Source organism: Trichoplusia ni, chromosome 1 (assembly GCF_003590095.1).
Source record: "Trichoplusia ni isolate ovarian cell line Hi5 chromosome 1, tn1, whole genome shotgun sequence".
NCBI lineage: Eukaryota > Metazoa > Arthropoda > Insecta > Lepidoptera > Noctuidae > Trichoplusia > Trichoplusia ni.
In genome coordinates this window covers 12,674,457-12,693,682 of record NC_039478.1, presented here as the reverse complement: position 1 = coordinate 12,693,682, position 19,226 = coordinate 12,674,457, and the positions used below count along the sequence as shown (strand labels likewise).

At 34.6% G+C, this 19,226-nt stretch overlaps 3 protein-coding genes across 3 annotated transcripts; 2 read left to right on the top strand and 1 right to left on the bottom strand.

Annotated features, from left to right (window-relative positions):
• The first annotated feature begins 11,128 nt into the window (after positions 1-11,128).
• Positions 11,129-12,701, top strand: LOC113495159 (keratin, type II cytoskeletal 2 epidermal-like). The gene is made up of 2 exons (XM_026873770.1): positions 11,129-11,162; positions 11,833-12,701. Exons 1-2 carry the CDS (start codon positions 11,148-11,150, stop codon positions 12,181-12,183), a joined length of 366 nt encoding a protein of 121 aa, XP_026729571.1. The 5' UTR covers positions 11,129-11,147; the 3' UTR covers positions 12,184-12,701.
• Positions 12,702-15,046: 2,345 nt separating this feature from the next.
• LOC113495331 (keratin, type II cytoskeletal 1-like) lies at positions 15,047-16,227 on the top strand. Its single transcript, XM_026874051.1, has 2 exons — positions 15,047-15,478; positions 15,924-16,227. The coding sequence occupies exons 1-2, from the start codon at positions 15,464-15,466 to the stop codon at positions 16,149-16,151; spliced, it is 243 nt and encodes an 80-aa protein (XP_026729852.1). The 5' UTR covers positions 15,047-15,463; the 3' UTR covers positions 16,152-16,227.
• Positions 16,228-16,278: 51 nt separating this feature from the next.
• Positions 16,279-17,215, bottom strand: LOC113500486 (leucine-rich repeat extensin-like protein 3; the record flags this gene model as incomplete). The annotated part of the gene is made up of 1 exon (XM_026881309.1): positions 16,279-17,215. A coding segment is annotated over one exon (879 nt), but the record flags the coding sequence as incomplete, so codon positions are not given.
• Between the last annotated feature and the right edge of the window lie 2,011 nt (positions 17,216-19,226).

Sequence of the window (19,226 nt, the reverse complement as noted above, 5' to 3'; positions counted from 1 at the left end):
GTTTGTCGCTTCCAATGAGTTTTTGCTGACTCCGCTGGAGTTAGCAGTTGGAGAATTAATGTCTGAAAAGAAAATGGACATAATTATTTTTGTTAACAAAAATGAAATCTTGGTTCGCCTTAAAAAAGGGTAATTATCATTATTTTTGGTTCTAAGGGTATGATATCAGGTTTTGAAGTAATTGTAAGTATAGCAATCGTGGAAGAAAGGTACACCCCTTTTTCGTGCAGTCCTCAGACAATAATACTATTCGAAGACGCAGAAGTATCGCTTAGTCGTTATTTAACTCCTTTTAAAAAGGAGAAGTGAAAAAGAAATCTCCTAAAATTAATTTAGGACACAGCATAAAATTTCAATTAAAGTAAAAAAAATAATATCAATAATAAAATAAAACCGTGACATAATAATGTTTTTTTTAACAATTCTCTTGAAATCAAACATTTACATTTGCCTTAATACACGTAAAAACAATGGAATTTATCAAGAAGTGTGTAAATTATAATATTTAAATACCAATGCCAGCAAGGTCACGAATTTCCGCTGCATCATTCGTTCAGAATAAAACTATATAACTTAATAATAAACATGACTGATGACAGCGCATTTAAGTGATTTGAATATTATAAATATCACGTCTCACTACTCGAAAAACTGATACGGCATGAATCAGTTCACAACAGATTCATATCTTGTATTAGTAATTACGAAATATGAAGTAAACCGATACAAGATATATTGATAATTTATGGCTATTTCAATGTAATCTTCTTAAAGATGTATTATGCAATTATGAACACATGGATGCAAAAACGATGCTGAAATGGACTTAGAACGTATTAGTATTATTTTTAATACTTTGATCGATTGTCTTAGTACCTAACTTTGATAGTGATGATTTATTATTAGATGATGAGTAAATCTTTTCGACTTTAAATATTTATTAGGATTAGCATCTCGTATAGGGTCACTACACCAAACCCAATATGAGCGACGTGCCACAGGTTCATTTCTGCAATCCACGAATACTTGTCTGAGTCTGGATGCCTTGAATAATTGTAAAACCTCTCGCAACACACACAGATTCCTGTTTTCTCCAACTCCTTGCAGAGGGAATCGGGCTTAGGAAAAAATCATGTCTATACGTAAGTAACACGGTACTGAACTACTAACAAAAAAAATGTGGTAGCACTACAACAGTATTTTTGCTAGTGGTATGCCTTTTGTTATCTCACAAGAAAATGAAAATTCTTAGGGCGTTGCGTTTTATTATCAGAGCTTCAAATATTTATGACAGGATGTATCCTTTTAATTGTCGTCTACCTTAATCAATTAAGGCAATTAAGTTAAAAATGCTGTGATATGTTCACGACAAGAGATATGGATACCATATATATTGGAAGGCAGGGAGTCTAACAAACAAACATTTATAACAATGGCATCCCAGGTAAGAATTATGTTGTTTGTGTTCTGCAATTCAATCTAAGCTTTTTTATCACTATACATATAAGGATATAGTGTTAACTATAAACTGGCTCTTAATTTTTAATATTTAATATTGGTAAAGTTAAATTTGAACAGACAAAAAGTGTACGCCATTTTTTAATTTAACGGTCCAAAACAAATTTAAAGTTAAAAAAGTTTATATCAATCAATTTAAAACCTAATTCAATACTCATTAGGATTTTGTAATCTAACTTAAATTTTGTTAATGTCTAAAAAAGGAACCCTTGTCCTTTAGAGATTTCTGACTGGCAATTTTATTTAATTACAAGACTAACTCAATATTTGATGATCTAAGTTGTCATACGGGAATATATCAGATCACGAATATTTACAACAATTTATTGACTTATTCATACTTCTTTTATTACAGGTAAACCCTTTTGCTGTGTTCCTCTTCATCTACCTGTTCAGTTTCATCCACGCGGGGATTGTGAAGCGCCAGGCTACCACTGAGACCCCTCAAGAAGGTTTCTCTCAACCCGAACCAGACATCCGAGGCATGCTCAGGAACATGGCACAAATATTCAACCTTAACAATGCCCCAGGATGGCAACAATTTGCTGACAGCTGGTTCACCAACACACCAGATTTTGATGATGATGGTAAATGATCATATTGTATCGAGAAGGTTTTCGGTTGAAGTATGATAATAAATATCTACGTATGGAACTAAATTGTTTTGTTCATGGTTTCCTTGTTTGTTCAGTGGAAATTTTCAAAGATTCATCATGATCCAATTTTGCTCGTAAACTTATGTAATTTAATGTCTTTTCTCCAAGAATACCAACTCGATTTAAAGAGAAATACGGAGCAAAATCCCAGCCAGTTCGTGAAAAAGATTCTCCTTAGAACAGATGTACTTCAGATTATCTTTACAGTAGTAGGTAGAAGGGACACAGCGCCTTACACGGCGTCTGGTTTTCATAACTGCAGGTAAAAAACCTTAACCTCAAAGAATCTGTTCTGTTTTGGCACAAATAGTGTCTATAAATTTAATTATGATGATTTATAGTCACTATGACGATGTAGCCCTATTATTGGGTCTAGCAAGCTACACATTTCCTCATTGCCAAAATTAACAATGACATAAACGAAAACCACAGAAAAAACAAAAAAAAATAATTTATATTGCCCACCATTGCAAGTGGGAGACAAAAGAAGAAATACATACATATCTTTCTAAGCCCAGTAGCCAGGCATCATTGGTATAAACCCATCCCAGTATCTATCTCTAACATAACTAGGTGATATATCAATCGGAATCATCCTGGATGCCACAAAAAGCATCGAAAAAGAAACGAATCAGTCCAGCCGTTTAGAAGGAGTTCTCGACAGTCATACGCACAGTAGAATTATTAAAAGAATGCCACTGTAATACTGAAGGGCTATGTTTAGTATTAACTTGTATGGTTTTACTTTAATAATACGTAAAAAGTGGTGTAAATTCGTGATTCATGGTATTGGTATTTAATAATATACACACAGTTCTTGATAAATTCCAATGCTTGATTGATATTCTGGAATTTGTTTTAACACATATTTAATGAAAACGATGGATGTACTTTGAAGCATAGGTAAATATTTTATAACGGTTTTCTTATGCGCAATCCCAATGAATGCGGATTCAACGGCTGCAACCGTAATTCTAAATTATGAGCTTATGCAGCGGCCAAGTGATCATACTTGCATACCTTTTTCGAATCCTATGACCAGTAATTCCAGCAATTGGCTTTATAAATTTTACTGTATTCGCCTAATGCGCACAGCGAATAAGAATTTAGTAAAAATATTTAGTACAAATTTTCCATATTTTGAACTTGTTTGGCTAAACATATTCGGTCGAAAATTATCATAGAACCTACTGACCTACCCTACTGAACCCACCTGCGTACCTAGGTTGCCAATTACCAGTTACGCAGCTTACTAAAGTGTAAAAAGTTGAAAGATTTGACATATACATATTTGTAGTAAAATCGACGCTTGCAGGTATGTCAGATCTGTGTTGACCCTTAGGAAAAAAGCAATCCCATCCGATTTGCCAAGTAAGACCAATATTTGTCACTAACCATCTAAAGCTGTTTTCTGAAATTTATCATCTTCCTATAAATGAAAAGTAATTTCTTTAGTATATATTTATTATCATATTACATTACAATAAGTTCTACATATTACAATGATAATAATTAATAATTATTCATTATTGTCAAAATCTGGTCTATTCGTGAACCAACCGCGGGCATTTTGCAGCCAATTCGCTGCATTGTTTAGATTGAATATTTGTGCTATATTGTCGAGCGAGCTTTGTACATTAAGATCCTCATCATCACCAGAGCGAGCTTCGGAAGGAGACTCCGTTGTAGCCTGGCGCTTCACAATCCCCGCGTGAATGAAACTGAAGAGAAAGATGAAGAGGAAAACACTGAAAAGGTTCACCTGTAAAAATACAAAATGCTGAATTTATGTAAATGGTCGTTTTGTGCATTGCCTACAAGTATGTGAATTGTATATATATCTGATTCTGTAGCGACAGAAGGGGTGTAACAAAAAAAGCAATTGATATAAAACTCGTTTTATAGCGGAGCTAAGAGGCTATCTTTCAACTAGTATCACCTCTGCGTCTACATTATTATATTGCATTCTCATGCAATATCCATACACGTGCTATTCAGCCCAATCGCTGACTGGGAAGAAGGTCAAATTAAACCTGCAAAATGCTTGATTTGACTACAGCCAAAAAATATACGTCTAAAAAGAAATTCTGACAATTAGGTGAAGAAGAAATATAATTTTTACCTTGAAAGCCATGGTTAAAATGTTTGTATGTAACCCTCGTTGACTGTCAATTTATACGCTGTTCATAACTTTTATTGCGCACAATATTAACATAATTGATAACCGAATTCTGTAATTAAAACCGTTGCATCCTGCCATAAATATTTGAGATATGATACAAACATACATAGGTAGATTCTACAATTACATTTTAATTAACAATTGTTTATTTAATGCAAAATAAATATGGTCAAATAGTGACAAGTTGGTAACATTCACAACAAGCGATAATCTTATCGATGAATTAAATATATAAAAATAAAGTAAACACAGTAGTTAAAAACAGATAAAGGGAAAGAGGGCATAAAACTTGTTAAATAAAGTTTCACAACTTGACTTTTATAACATAGAATGTACATTTACAAAGTCAAACGATTGATCAACACTATTTAATTTTCCCTTCTTTTAGACCAGTTTAAATGGATAGTTTTAAGTCTATGTAGATTAGTTTACCTAGTGGAAAGACTAGGAAGACTATGAACAAGCTACTTAACTAACGTAGACTTTTGTATCTAAGATTTAAAGATTGAATATTCTTATTTAAACGCCTTTCATAAAAATTACAAGACTCGGATTGCTGTAAGTTGATGCTAAGCATATTTTGTACATATAAACAAGGTTTGAGGTGTAAACCAAAGAGGTTAGAGATTCAATGATCTTAGTTTATGTTAAACATTCTCAACGTAGGTAATTATTTTTGTTTTAAATACATTTTTTCAAGACCTTGTTTGATTTCCTGACCTGACCCTGATTCTGAATTGATGTCCAAATGTCTAAATAATAAAGAATATATTTTATGGCATAACTACGTGAATAGCCGAGTGTTAAATGTGACCATAACCATTAAATACAACGGTCGCGGGTGCAATCCCGGTATAGAACAATCATTTGCAGGTATTATACCCCACGATTGTTATAAACATTCTTGACCTGAATCTGTTGGTCTTTGTGCATGTTCCTTGAATGTTCACAAAGCAAAAGCGACAAGAAAATCAAATTCCTGAAAGTGAAAAATCAAATTCCTAAAAAAAATAAGGACCTCAATTAACCTTAGTTTATCTCTAAAAATTATGTCATGTTGTTATCGAACTTGCCAATTAAGTTTAAGTTATTGTTATGTTTAAGAATATAGATATGACTTGTATATAAACTTCGTAAACAATTAAATTTTCCAAAATTTCTGTCATGGCTTTGAAGGTAAGTAATGTATTATTTAATATGAATATAATACGAGCCTATAAATGTCCCTCTGCTTTGCACAGGCCTCTTTCCGTAAGTAAGACATGTAAGGAATAAGTCTTTTATTTATCACACTCAGATGGAACCAGAAAAAGGTCATATTCTGTACCCGAGGAACTACTATTTGTTTCTCTATTGTTGCAACAGTTTGAGTATGCCGTGATCATATAAACAATGAAACTTGGAAGCTCTGGGAAAGACTAGCTTTACAATAACCGTAATTGAAAAAATATCTTGCGGAAAAATAATAGTGTAACTTTCGTCCAAACCATTTTCGTATTTTTCCACTTCCCAACACCACTATTTAGCCGGATCTTCTAAAAGTATGTATATTATTCTGGTTACAGGTAAAGATACTAAGCATCCTCTTATTCCTATGCCTCTTCGAGACCCTTCATTCGGCATTCCAAGCCCGCGAAAAACGTCAAGCCGATGCCTCGTCTTCTACAGAAACTCCAACACAAGTTGAGGACCCAGACATAAACGTGGAAACCTTCCTGAACAACATGGTTCGAATATTCAATCTTAACAATGGTAGGAATTGGGTGCAAAATGCAACGGACTGGTTCGCAAGAGCGCCTGATTTTCCATGAAAAATAAATGATATGTTTCTTTCATTTTATATAAATGATGGCCAAATAAAAAAATAGACCGTAATAGATCTTATTTTACCTTACCTAACATTACCATCGTAAGTCCATAACATAAAATGCAACACAGTGCATGTTGCGTGTTTATGGTACTTATTTCTTTTCTTTTTCAGTAGGCGTTGTACAGCCAAAGGTATCTTCTCAATAGTTTCCCTTTTTATGTAGCCTATTTTGTACCAAAAAAAAAAAAAAAAAAAAAAATTGACGAAGATCTCCATTCTGGAGATTCTGTATGCTGATGATGTGTGCCTTATGTCTAACAGCATGACACATCTGCAATTATATGTGGATGCACTTCATCAGTCATGTCAAAGGTTTCGCTTAGTCATTAGCATCTCTAAAACACAAATTCTCAAGCAACCTCTACGTGGACAAGAGTCAAACAAAGAAACTGTAAAAGTTGATAGAAAGCCACTACAGGAAGTATCTCATTTTAAATATCTAGGTAGCTGTATAAGATCTGATAACACCTTAGCTTCGGAGATACCATTACGCGTTGCAAGTGCTGCTGCAACCTTTGGCCGGCTCAACGACCGTGTCTGGAGATCTCATGACATAAAGTTACAGACCAAAATTAATGTCTACAAAGCGCTAGTCATGCCTGTGCTTATGTACGGCGCAGAGACTTGGTGCCTCTATAAATCAGACGTAAGGAAGCTTGACACGTTTCATCTGCGGTGTCTTAGGTCCATCTTGGGGATTAAGTGGCAGGATCACATTCCCAATACAGAGGTTCTTCGACGCTCGAATATGTATGGAATGGAGGCACTACTTATGCAGCGACAGCTCAGGTGGTGTGGACACGTCCTTCGTATGGACGACCACCGTCTACCCAAAGCGATCTTCTATTCCGAGATGGCTGAAGGTAAACGGAAGCTTGGAGGACAATATCTGCGCTACAAGGACGTGTTCAAAAGACATCTGAAGGCTTGCGCTATTGATCCTAAGGACTGGGAGAGGCTTGCATTAAATAGATCCTCTTGGCGCAAAACTGTTTTTGAAAACGTCAAGTCGTTCGATGTAAAACGACTCCAGAAGCTAGACGAAAAGCGCCAAGCCCAAAAAGAGAAGCCTAAGCCGTCGTACACCTATACTCTCAATTCTGCGGGTCAACTTTACTGCAGCGCTTGCGACCGAGTGTTTAGATCCAAACTCGGTCTAGCCAGTCACATCAGGGCTCACGCTAGGAGGTGAATTGCCAATGGTCGCCGTTATCGAAAACGATAAGGAGGACTATATATATATATTTTGTACCACTGCTGGGCAAATGCGTTCCCCAAAACCCGCTAACTGCTTCTTTAAGGATTTCGTTTGATCAGGAACAACAAAAAAAGTGAAGCTCATTAAAATACTTAAGCGATAAGAAGACAACACCATAAATTAAAACGCCCATTATAATAGCGTTTATACTTTTTCTAACAAGCAAGAATAATTGCATAGGATAATTTTAAATAATTATTACAGGTACTTAATTAAAAAACGGGCTCGTCAGTCATACATATACGTTGATATGGGTTTTCTAGCAATTAAGAAGAATAAACATTTTCGCTATGAATCGGACATGAGCAAAAGCAATTATAACTTATCAATAACTATTCAACATAAGGTTATTTTACATTGGTATTACTAAACCACACGGTTTATGTTAAACCACGCAGTTTATGCAAATCAGTAGAGATTCTAAAGGGCGTGTAAAGTGCCGTAATCGTCGAAATCCGGTGAAAGTAAAAACCGCACCTTTATCACATAAATAAAAAAACATTGGCTTTTAAATAACTCTGAGAACGTAACAGTTTATTGTTTGCCAAAGGGCCAATATCCGTTAAGGCCGTGGTATACTTATTGCTAAATTTCTTTCAAGTAATGTTTTTTTTTAATTATTTTATTAGCGGGGTTTTCTCTGTGAAAATGTCACCCCGATGATTTATTCAAATATTTTAAACACCGACTAAAGTTGTTATATAAATCTTTGTTTTAGTAGAATTTTACTTAAAACTGCAACTGATATAATTGATTCGTTGAGTAGGTAATATTTTATATTTAATTAATCCATGAAGTATTTCTAATTTTAAAGTCAACTTTAATGTTTCTTTTTTTTAATCTAATTATTGAGTAACCATAAATGTTGCACATTTTTCCCCTAAAACATTTTGGTCTCAAATCGTTGTATGTTTTGCTTGCGAATTAGAAGGAAATAGCATAGATGTGACATTGTAGCAGAATAAAAGAGGCCTTACAGGAGACGTTCGCCGTTACAGGCTAATAAACTTATAAATTTAAAGCAGTTCTTATAATTAACAATACTACTTTAGAAACATGGGTCGATGGTTTTGGTGACGTGTAACAGAGATTTAAGTGAAAATACGCTGTTCAATCATCTCCATTTTGAATCGGGTAAAGAGATGAAAAAATGGATGGAAACCATTGGCTATACATTTATTACTGCACTACATACTGTGTATACTACCTTTTATAAAAAAAGACTTAAAAAAAAATCCCAACTTATAATCGTCAACTGATAACTTTAATTATAGTCTAAACATATTTAAATACTTCGTATTCTCATACCACCCATATCAGTTCACTTTGAAGCAATGCATTCTAAGGTAGTAGCCGTGATTATTGTAGTTCTAACAAATAAGTTAGTTCACAGTAATAATGACGCAGAACATTCTGAACCTGAGAAAGACGTCGACGGCCCAGTGCTGGACCATTTCATGGAACGATCGAAGCCTACAAAAGGGAACTCGAAGACTGAAGATAAGTTTTTAATTAACGGTGTTCTTGGAAATATGGAAAAGCCGGTTTTATCTCCGTACCTCCCTATAGTACCTGGTGTCTACACTTTTCCAGTTTATGCTAATAGTGAACATAATCCTACCTTGATTATGAACCCATATCCATATTACAATGCGAATTATTTTATAAGAAAAGAGTCGGGTAAAGCTGAGGTTTCTAATTAATTGTTAATGAAGAAAAAAACTTGAAATTGATGACGTCAGGCGCTGAAGATAGGCCCCCCCCTTTTATTTACTAAGGTATAAGTTTTTTTGACCATTTTTAATATTTAAATATAACAAAAATAAACTATTCATATAGTCTTTTCAGTTATTTTATTTGCCTATACAGACTATAATAATACGATGTTAACGAAATGAAACTTCCCTTCTTTCGCTATTCGCAGCTCGCCTATGACAATAAATGGTTCATATTCGAACCTTCAAGTGCCTGGACTTTGCCCTGTTTTACTAATCAAACACACAACATCTTTCGGTAACTATATTCGCACCGAAGATTCAACGCCTACATCAGCTTGCTACAAAGATTCTCGCTTCCTAGCAAATAACACCTTTATAATTACATACCTACCTATACAAGTACACAATTATTTTTTTTAGTATTAGTAATTATACAACTCCGGCCAGCATTAAATTACGTTATGATCATAAGATGTTATTTCTAAAAGTAATTGCAAAAATAGTTTTTATTTGAATGGAAATACCCATGCCGAGAAGGTTTTGTTTTGCTTTCCTCTTGTGATTCGCTACCCGTCTCAGAAACCTTGACTAATTTGCAAAAAATATATGACAATGAGGATGTGACAAATTAGAACATAAACACCTTTTCTTTTCTAATATTTTTGCAATGACATTAGTATTATATACTAAACTAGCCTGATGCCTGCGCCTGTACAATATTTTTTATAAATGTAATATTGATTAGGAAGTTTTAAAAATAACATTTAATTGAAACAACCTTGAAAATCAGTTGTGATCGTCAAATTATTTGCAATGAATTAATATTACGACTATAAACTGAGATGTACCTAAGTCTATCATATTTTTCAAGTTACATTAAAAACTGCACACTTCATTTAAATTTGATTCCAATCGGTATAGTAGTTTGAAAACCCGCCGCGGTCCAACAAAATGACCCGTAATTTACTTTGAACTAATAAAGGGGTAGGAAGAATAGTAAATTTTTTGTCAAAAATTGCCATCACTATATCAATATAGTTGAAACTTAAAAATCCCTAAACACAACAAAAACCCATCACCTGTCCGTTTCAGAGAACCGTCAATAATTGCGCTGGCAAATATTTCCATTTACAATAACATAGTCTAATATTCCGGGGATCTACTGTGACCAAATATTGTCCTCACTGAATTAATTTGCACTTCAATGCTATCTATGACATAATGGTTTCCAAAGTTTTGGTCAATCTTAAGAGTTAACAATCTTTAAAGATACAATTACAAGACAAAAATAAAATCTTATTATATAATTGTATAATGTATATTATATAATTACAAATAAAAAAATATTTTCTAAAACATACCTACTTGTAGTTCTAGAGAAGATTTTTCATTCCTTTATGGTCGCATTCATTTATTATTATTTTTATTGACAGTAATTCTGATCCTAGACCAACAAAAAACATCGATGAATTCTATCGCTACTAGTTCGTCTAGTAGAGATAGAATTCATCGATGTTTTGATCTGACTCAATACAAAACTTGCCATAAGTCTATCCTTACCTACGAGAAAAGTTTTGACGTGACTACTTAATCTAGGGAAAGGATCAATTTCACCTACTTTATTGCCCTAAGGTTCCTTTCTCTTTATACAACCGATCATTAACGACGTTAATACTCGCTTTATTTTCTACAAATTTAGAAACCTACATTATAAACAAACCAACGAAGTTTACAATTAGAAAAATATAGATTTTAATTACAATTGAACACGCATTCATCAAGTCAGGTCTTTACTTTAGGCGAAAAAAAACAGAAATAAAATGTCCTAAAAAAAATGTTGGGAAACACACTCATTTGATATACGAATTAGTGTACGATCTGTAAAGAAGATATATATAGCAAGAGGCACAAGGATTACCTCAGTCAAGTGTTATTATTCGCAACCATGGCATCATCTAAGGTAAAGTGGTTTTATAATATATGGGTTAGCGTGCTGTGGACCATACTTCAGTGAGAATAGCGAAATACCAATATCAACCTTACTCCATTGAAATATACCTAATTCAAAAGAGAGTGTTGCCGCTGATGTTCGGTTTACTGTAGCTACCTAAGTCTAGCATTGAAATATCCTGAAATATCTGAAACGTATTTAATTAAAAAAGAATAACAAAGAAATTTAATGTTCAATCGGGGATTTACGAACATTTGCATAAATAAAAAAATATAATTATAATACTGATCTTTAAGTAAAATTTATTTCTGGTATTTTAGCTACTTTGTTTTTTCCAGTCACAGTAATTATGAAGAGCCTTGTGAATCGATAGTGTTCATGGAAATTTGTTGTCCATTTTTTGTATTTTTATAAAACATAGTGGGACTCGTATAACACCGCAAACTACAATTAGCAACATCGATAGCGTCTAATCAAATCAAATTATTACTCTAAACAACAAGTATCCTTGTCAATAATATCGAACTAATTAAGTAACGATTCTTACTATCTGTTATGTGGTCACTAATTTTAATAATCCCTGGGTTTTAAAGACAAGCATAGCAGAATGCTTGTTGAAATTTCTTGAGGAATAAGACTATAACTTAATTACATGATAACGTGAAAATTGTGTTCACAGACATTGTTTATCCTTGGAGTTTTGTTGGCCCTCGTCGCGACAACCTTCGCGCAGAATAGAGGCCGAGGTGGCTTTGGAGGTCCGGGAGGATTCGGTGGACCAGGAGGCAACCGCCCGGGAGGCAATCGCCCTGGAGGTGGATTTGGCGGTGGTAACAACGGTTTTGGCCAGGGCGGCTTTGGCCAGGGTGGTTTCGGCGGTGGCAACAACGGCTTCGGTCCGGGCGGTTTTGGCGGTGGCAACAACGGTTTTGGCCAAGGAGGATTCGGTGGAAACCGTCCTGGTGGATTCGGCGGTCCGGGAGGTTTCGGCGGTCCGGGTGGTTTCGGCCGCCCAGGATTCGGTCGCTAAGAAGAAACCTGAATTGGATGCTAATTAAAATGACCGAAGTACTGTGCAACTTGAACGCAACAGGCTACCAGAATATTTCCTTAAAACAATGTGTTCAAAGTTCTTGTGATTTCATTCCTATCCTCTGTGTTTGTGATTCTCCATAAGTGTGGTTATTTTTTGTTATAAGCATTTATGTTCTTAATTTGATTATACATAAATGTTTCGGCTAATTTATTAAAACAATACAATATCGTACCTGATGAAAATAAAATGTTACCTGTATGTTTATGACGTTGTTTTATATTTGGTGCTGAAATTCTGACCCTCTATATTGTAGACGAAAATTCTTGTAATTTGTACCCAATCGCGTGTTTATTACTTTACATTCAAATTTAAGGGTTAGCAGCTAAGTAAGTACTAAAATCAAATTTAAAAAAAATGTTGATACTACGATTTACGACACCAATAATTTGAATATTTTCTTGTTGCCCAAAATCATCATCCGCTATAGAATAAGTATAAAAAGATCAAACTAAGATGTTTTTATTCGCTTTCCTAACATTTTATATATGTTGGTATAAAAGAATGGCACCATCCAAGCAAACAAAAAACATCGTTAATGATCCATCTTGTACATGTTTCTACTCCTTCGTTTTTTACTGATATAAGTATAAGAAAAACTCCCATTTCATTGCGGAGTGTAGGGGTCATTGCTTTGGCTATTAAGTAAAGTTTAAACCACAATAAAAACATGAAAGCGTTCCATTACGTTTTTTTTTGTTATTTAAGGCAAAAAGTCAATAATATTATTAAATTTTTACACATCAAAACTTCTATTTTTTCTTATCTGTAGCTAGTCAAGAGTTAAGTAAACACAAATGAATGGTTAACCATTACTTTACTTTTCAAAGATTTATATTGTTTATATTTCCTTTTGCTATAAAAGTGGATTTATACGTCCTAAAATATCAATAATGTTGCAGTGGTGATATTCCTTTTAATATATTGGCTTTATAACAAGCAGACCACTACAGCAGTCGTTTAAAACGATGAGATTTTCTTAGCATCTGCACTTAATCAAATAAAAGTGAGTTGCTTTTTGGCAAAATAATATACTTATAATTTAATGAAACGGTTTGTTTTGCAAATAATATATAAAAAATGTGTTCTTCCATGTCAAATGAGTTCTTAAACTAGCTGAAGTCGTCCTTTCCTATCTGGCTACTCTGGGAAGATACTTAAACGAAATGGGTGATAGCCTGTTTTCAAGTCCAGACAATGCAGTTTTTTTCCTTTGAGCAAACAGAACTGACAACAAGACACCAATTCGCGTGTCCCTAAGGTCTGGCTCTTAACCGATACCAAGTTTATGATGGTTGACAAAAAGACAGATGATGACAGACATGACAAATTAACACGGTTGCGGTTTTGTTATATTTGCCAGCCTCCGTCAGCAAGGCGGGTTATTGGTATACAAACAAATAAAAAAATATATGTTAATGCATGAAATACCCTTAATGTTGTGTTGTTTCTATGGAAGAGAGAGACCGAGGCGCGCATGCTTTTGCAGTGTCTTGCTCTAACAATAGCATTGATCTTGTTCAGTTTCATTGAAACTCGAGAACTATATTAAATAATTAAATGCTTCGCAGAATAGTAAGTCATTTGTTTTTCCTAATTATTCCTCTTCTATGAATGCTAATGTTGTTTATCTACTTGCGTTTAGACCTTATTACGTAGTATTTTTTAATTATGACCACTAAAAAATCCAATCACAGTAACCTTGTTTTTAAAATTAATGGTGGAAATGGTACAATGCTCTTCGCCGGACGCGCAAATTACGAGGCTTTGGGAATTACGAGTAGAAACGAATTATCAAACTTACACTGTCTCAAAACAACCTGCAGTTCTCTTCAAGTGACAAACGTAAGCGTCACTAAAAACTGCTTAAACGTATGGAATTATCATTTTGTTTTGATAAGACACATGATTTTTATCACGTCCATACATTGGAGTGATTTTAATCAATGCTAACAATTGTCAAATAGTCACTTAACTATATGAGCTAGCCCTGTCCTTTCCCGTCCTTAATGGAATCATTTGCGCTTGCTCTGTATGGCTTGAACGAGCGTCTGCCCTCAAATAACTCTCTCTCAAGAGAAGTTTACACTATATATGTATCTACCAAAGCAATACAATGAATCATGTTATGAAGGTGTGAGAGAGGTCAAGTTCAAATGGTCTTTGGTATTTAACTAAAAACCCTAACAAAAACCAATCTGCGTTCAATCTTGCTTTTCTTACTTTCGGACAAAAAGTCAATAATAATAGAAAAGTGTTAATCACTTACAATACTTACTTATACCTATTTTTTTCCTATTCATAGCAATTTACAATTACGTCATTACAAACTGATGGTAAAATTGGAAGACTTTTGTTGTTTACTTTCAACTTGGCCAGTGGTTAACAAAGTGGCATTATATAAAATACGTAAAACTAAGCAATCAATACAGTCTTTAATTGTTTTTAATATCAATTTATGAATTAAAAACAAAGAATTTGTTACGGATCATGGTAAACGGTAGTTTCCGTGTTAAAAGGCACAACTATTAAAGCGTTGCCTGTGTGTTGTTGTTGAAGATTTTAATAAATGTTGGAAGATTTTAATCTATTCATGTTAATTGTTTATATCCTTGCTTAGATTTGCTTTTCAATGGGATCAAATGTCATTAGGTTTTCTTCACTGGTCAGTGTTAATTAGTTGGCTGGAAAAGCCAGGGTCCTTACATAGCCTTGTATAGATCAGTTAATTCTTGTCTGCAACTTAATGCAACTGTTGAATTGATTTAGTTATTTTTGTAGTTCAAAGGTATTGGATACACTTCTTGCCTTAAACTATCTCTTGTAATGTAATCTATTTATAGTAGAAAATATAAAACTTCAGAAGCAAAGTTTTTTAAGTCTGTAAAGGATTGAAGCCTGCTATCCTGAGCTACTTTACACCAGAGTTTAATTAATGAATTAATTCGTAGATGTCTTGGATATCCAACCAAAAAAGACACCATTGATTTTGTCAATGTCTTGCCTACCTAGATCTTGCATTCCATTCCAGCGTGAGTGCGATACTATTAATTAATTATCATAGTAATACAATGTTGAGATCCACGGCGTTAATGCCTGGCTTGCTGCGTCATGACATCTACGGTGTTTTCCCAAACCCATAAGAACAATATATTAAGGCGTTTTGTTCAAGTACTGGCCAGTGTTTGTTTAGTAGACCAACATAGAACATCGCAAAATGGCAGTATCCAAAGTGAGTGAAACCCAGATTGTTATTCATAATTTTATTTTTAACTATAATGTTAGAAAATAATTAATAACTTAAAATAAATAACTCTTAATTTACATTCATTGAGGGGTTTTTCTTTCGAAGTCTTAGAAGCCGTAAATCATTTTGCATTTATGTGTTTTTCTCTAATTAATAATAGAAGAGAAAACCTTGTTTTGTTTTATTGTATGTCAATGAAAACAATAAACCTAAATATTTTTATGATAGCCTGATTGTTACATAAAACCTATAAAAATGTCTAATTCCAATCTTATAGATTCTATATAATTTTACAACATCATAAAAAGCTCCCTTTATTACTTCAACTTTTGTGTTATTTACAAAATCAATTATTTTTTAATATTAAGACGTCATGCCTAAAATTTTCCTATAGTAAAACAGAGCAATAACAATGTCATATTTCTCTCAGATTATCTTATTTGCCGTGGTTCTGATCGCGTTGATGGCAACAGTCGCCGCCCAGTTCGGCCGTGGTGGCTTCGGTAATCGAGGTTTCGGCGGTAATCGAGGTTACGGCGGTGGTGGCTTCGGCGGTGGCGGCTTCGGCGGTGGTGGATTCAACCGTCGGGGATTCGGAGGATTTGGAAATCAAGGCTTTGGACGTCGAGGTGGTTTCGGCGGATTTGCTAGAGGATGATCAATAAATAGTGACGACATGGAAACGGATAAAACTTTTGTGATATAAATGTAAGATAATAAAATATTTTGTATTAGATGTTTTTTTTTCTCACATCTAACTATGCCCTGAAACAACGAGTTATGCCATTGTTTATGTCACGCATCCATTTGTGAGATATATTTATCTCATAAAGCAAGATATGCCTAATTATTGAATACTGGCGTTGGATTCGTCATTTGATCAAAAGTTGCGCGAGCATTAGTCATAAACTGCGACATGAGTGACAGGAAAATACTACCGAAGTAAAGTGCTAACTTCGATCCTCTGACCAATGCATTGTCATTAATAACAATATCAGTTCTTGGGATGTCTGGTTTTACATTATTATCTACTAGAGGTGGAGTGGGTGGAATCGAAGGTACAACATCCATATATTCTCGAACTGGTTCAGATCGTGATATATCTGTGAAGAGGCCTGGTGGTGGCCCTTCTCTCGGCGGTGGTACAATAAAATTCGAGGATATTGACGGCTCGGTAACTGGGTTAGCTAATTCCATAGGTGGTGGTGAAGGAGGAATCGATAGTGGGATGGGTGGAGGAGCTACAGAGGAAAATGCAAGAGGCGTAGAACTTATAAATACAGGCGGTATATCAGTTACTACCGGAGGTTGTGTTGGAGAAATTTTTGGTAGAGGGGACGAAGTAATGATGACAGTAGGAGCTTCTGACACAGGAACCAGTGTTACAGCTCTAGGCGGTTGTGGTGGCAGAAATCTTAAAGGCGGAGTATTTTGAATTTCCTCCAAGTTTTCAAATACTGGCGCTGGCTGCGGCTCCAGTGTAGATGGTGAGACTGGGATCAAAAATTCTGTATCCCTCTTCACTATAGCACGTTTCTTTCCAAACACTCCAAACGGTGACCATTTCTCCTTAATAAACGTTATAGGTTTTAGCGGAAAAGGTTTAAATTTTATTTCTAGGCCTTTTTGGATAGAAATCCCTTCTAAAAACGGCTTTCCGTCCGCTTCAAAGCACTGGACAGCAATGAAGAGCAACACAATCTGAGAACCAAACGAAACATTTTAACTTCAGATTTTGAACACTTTAATTTTCGATCACTGCACAACACTCAAACTATACCTGGCGAAACATCGTTGTTTTGCGATGGAAAACACAATGGAAATCAAAAGAAAATCATAGCGATCGTTTTAAATAACTTTTAAACACAATTGAATGTCCATTGATAATAATTGTTAGTAATTAATCCGGCCTTTAAAACAACAGCACGCTACTACATTACACTTGGCAAGGTTAGCATTGTATTCATAATTCAATGATGCTTAAGATTGTTTAATTACTGTTTAAAATAAGTTTTCGACTTTCCGCATACCGGGGAATTACTATTGTATTTAGTAGCTTGTAGCTTGAGCAAAAATATATTATTATATTAATTAGTAATATCAGTCACCAAGAGGAATGGATATTAATAAAATCCTATCGTAGCGTTTCCGTCAAAAACAAAGGATACCAAACATGTGTCGCAAACTCATTAAAATAGAAAAAGGAAAGATCATCTGAAATATATTGAGAAGTATGTTAAAATATGATACAAAAATAAATATTCAATCGGTATAGATTTTATAAAAAAAGCCAAGGACAAACTATAAATAGTAATTTATTCATGAGTTACATGCTTACAAAAACCCAATTTGTTGAACAAATATTTGCTCAAAACTTATCGGTGTAATGACAACCACAGTCAACATAAATTAGTTCAACTATTCTAGTGTGTGCGTCACGCATGGACATTTCAATTGTACTTCAACTTTAGTGTCCGCTGTGACAGCAATGATTTATGGACAATGATACTTCCTTTAAGAAAATGCGCGAAGCGTATATACGTAAGGAATAATAAACAGACTGCTCGCCTTATCTCCACATACAATCAGAAATCAATTTTAAAAGCGGGCAAGTGTAAGTCTTACTTGCGACACTGCAGGGCCCAGTGTCAATTAGGATAGAGAAAAATTTAAAAAAGTACTTTTTTTTTTAGAAATCATAATTTTTATGGCTGTACTGCGGCTTACTATCGACGATTTTTTTATTGTTGTTTGTGAAATGTTATATTAGAGGAGCTCGTGGCTAAGAGAGGAGCTCGTGGCTAAGCTATTACCGCATAGGTGATTCGATCACAGGTTAAGCTATGCTTGACACCGTTGGTCCGTAGATGGGTGACCATCTTTGTCATAACGAGTTCCTCCGTGTTTCGGAAGGCACGTTAAATTGTGGGTCCCGGCTGTTATTCCTACATCTTTGACAGTCGTTACAGGTAGTCAGAAGCTTGAAAAAGTCTGACAGCCAGTCTAACCAAGGGGTATCGTGTTGCCCAGGTAACTGGGTTAAGGAGGTCAGATAGGCAGTCACTCCTTGTAAAACACTGGTACTCAGCTGAAACCGGTTGGACTGGTAGCAAACCCCAAAATAGTTGGGAAAATGCTAGGCCAATGATGACGTTAGATAAAATTATTCATGAGTTAGTTAGTTAATTAGTCTATCCGTGCAGCTGTCATCTGGGTTTATATCCAGGTTACAACTGGACGGATAAACTGAAAAACATAAGACCATTATTAGAATTCCGCTTATATGGTACCTTTGGTTACGGAACTCTAAAAACGCACAACGAGATTCTTAAAAAAGTTTTTAACATTTATTTAACCTAGTAAAATAATACATTCAGGAGAGCGCTTACAAAACAGTTGCAGAATAACAATATAAACAAAACAACAATAATAATTAGTTTTCTTTATAGTTAGTATGTGCAGTGGGTATAAAGAAACCTTGCTAGCGTGTGCAAGAAAGTGTTCAAGAGTGGTAGGGATTCTGTCAACTCGACCACCGGTTGGGACAGTTGACTGCTCACCGGTAACCCCACACCACTTATTCTATTCACAATATATTAGAACCCACTCAGAGTTTTGGGTTTTCTGTAGTATATGCTAATATGTGAAAGGACTAAAAGTGTTAAGGTACAGTGATTGGTTTTATAAGGATTGATTGTCAAGATTCAATGAAAGGTAAATTTTATTTTTAATT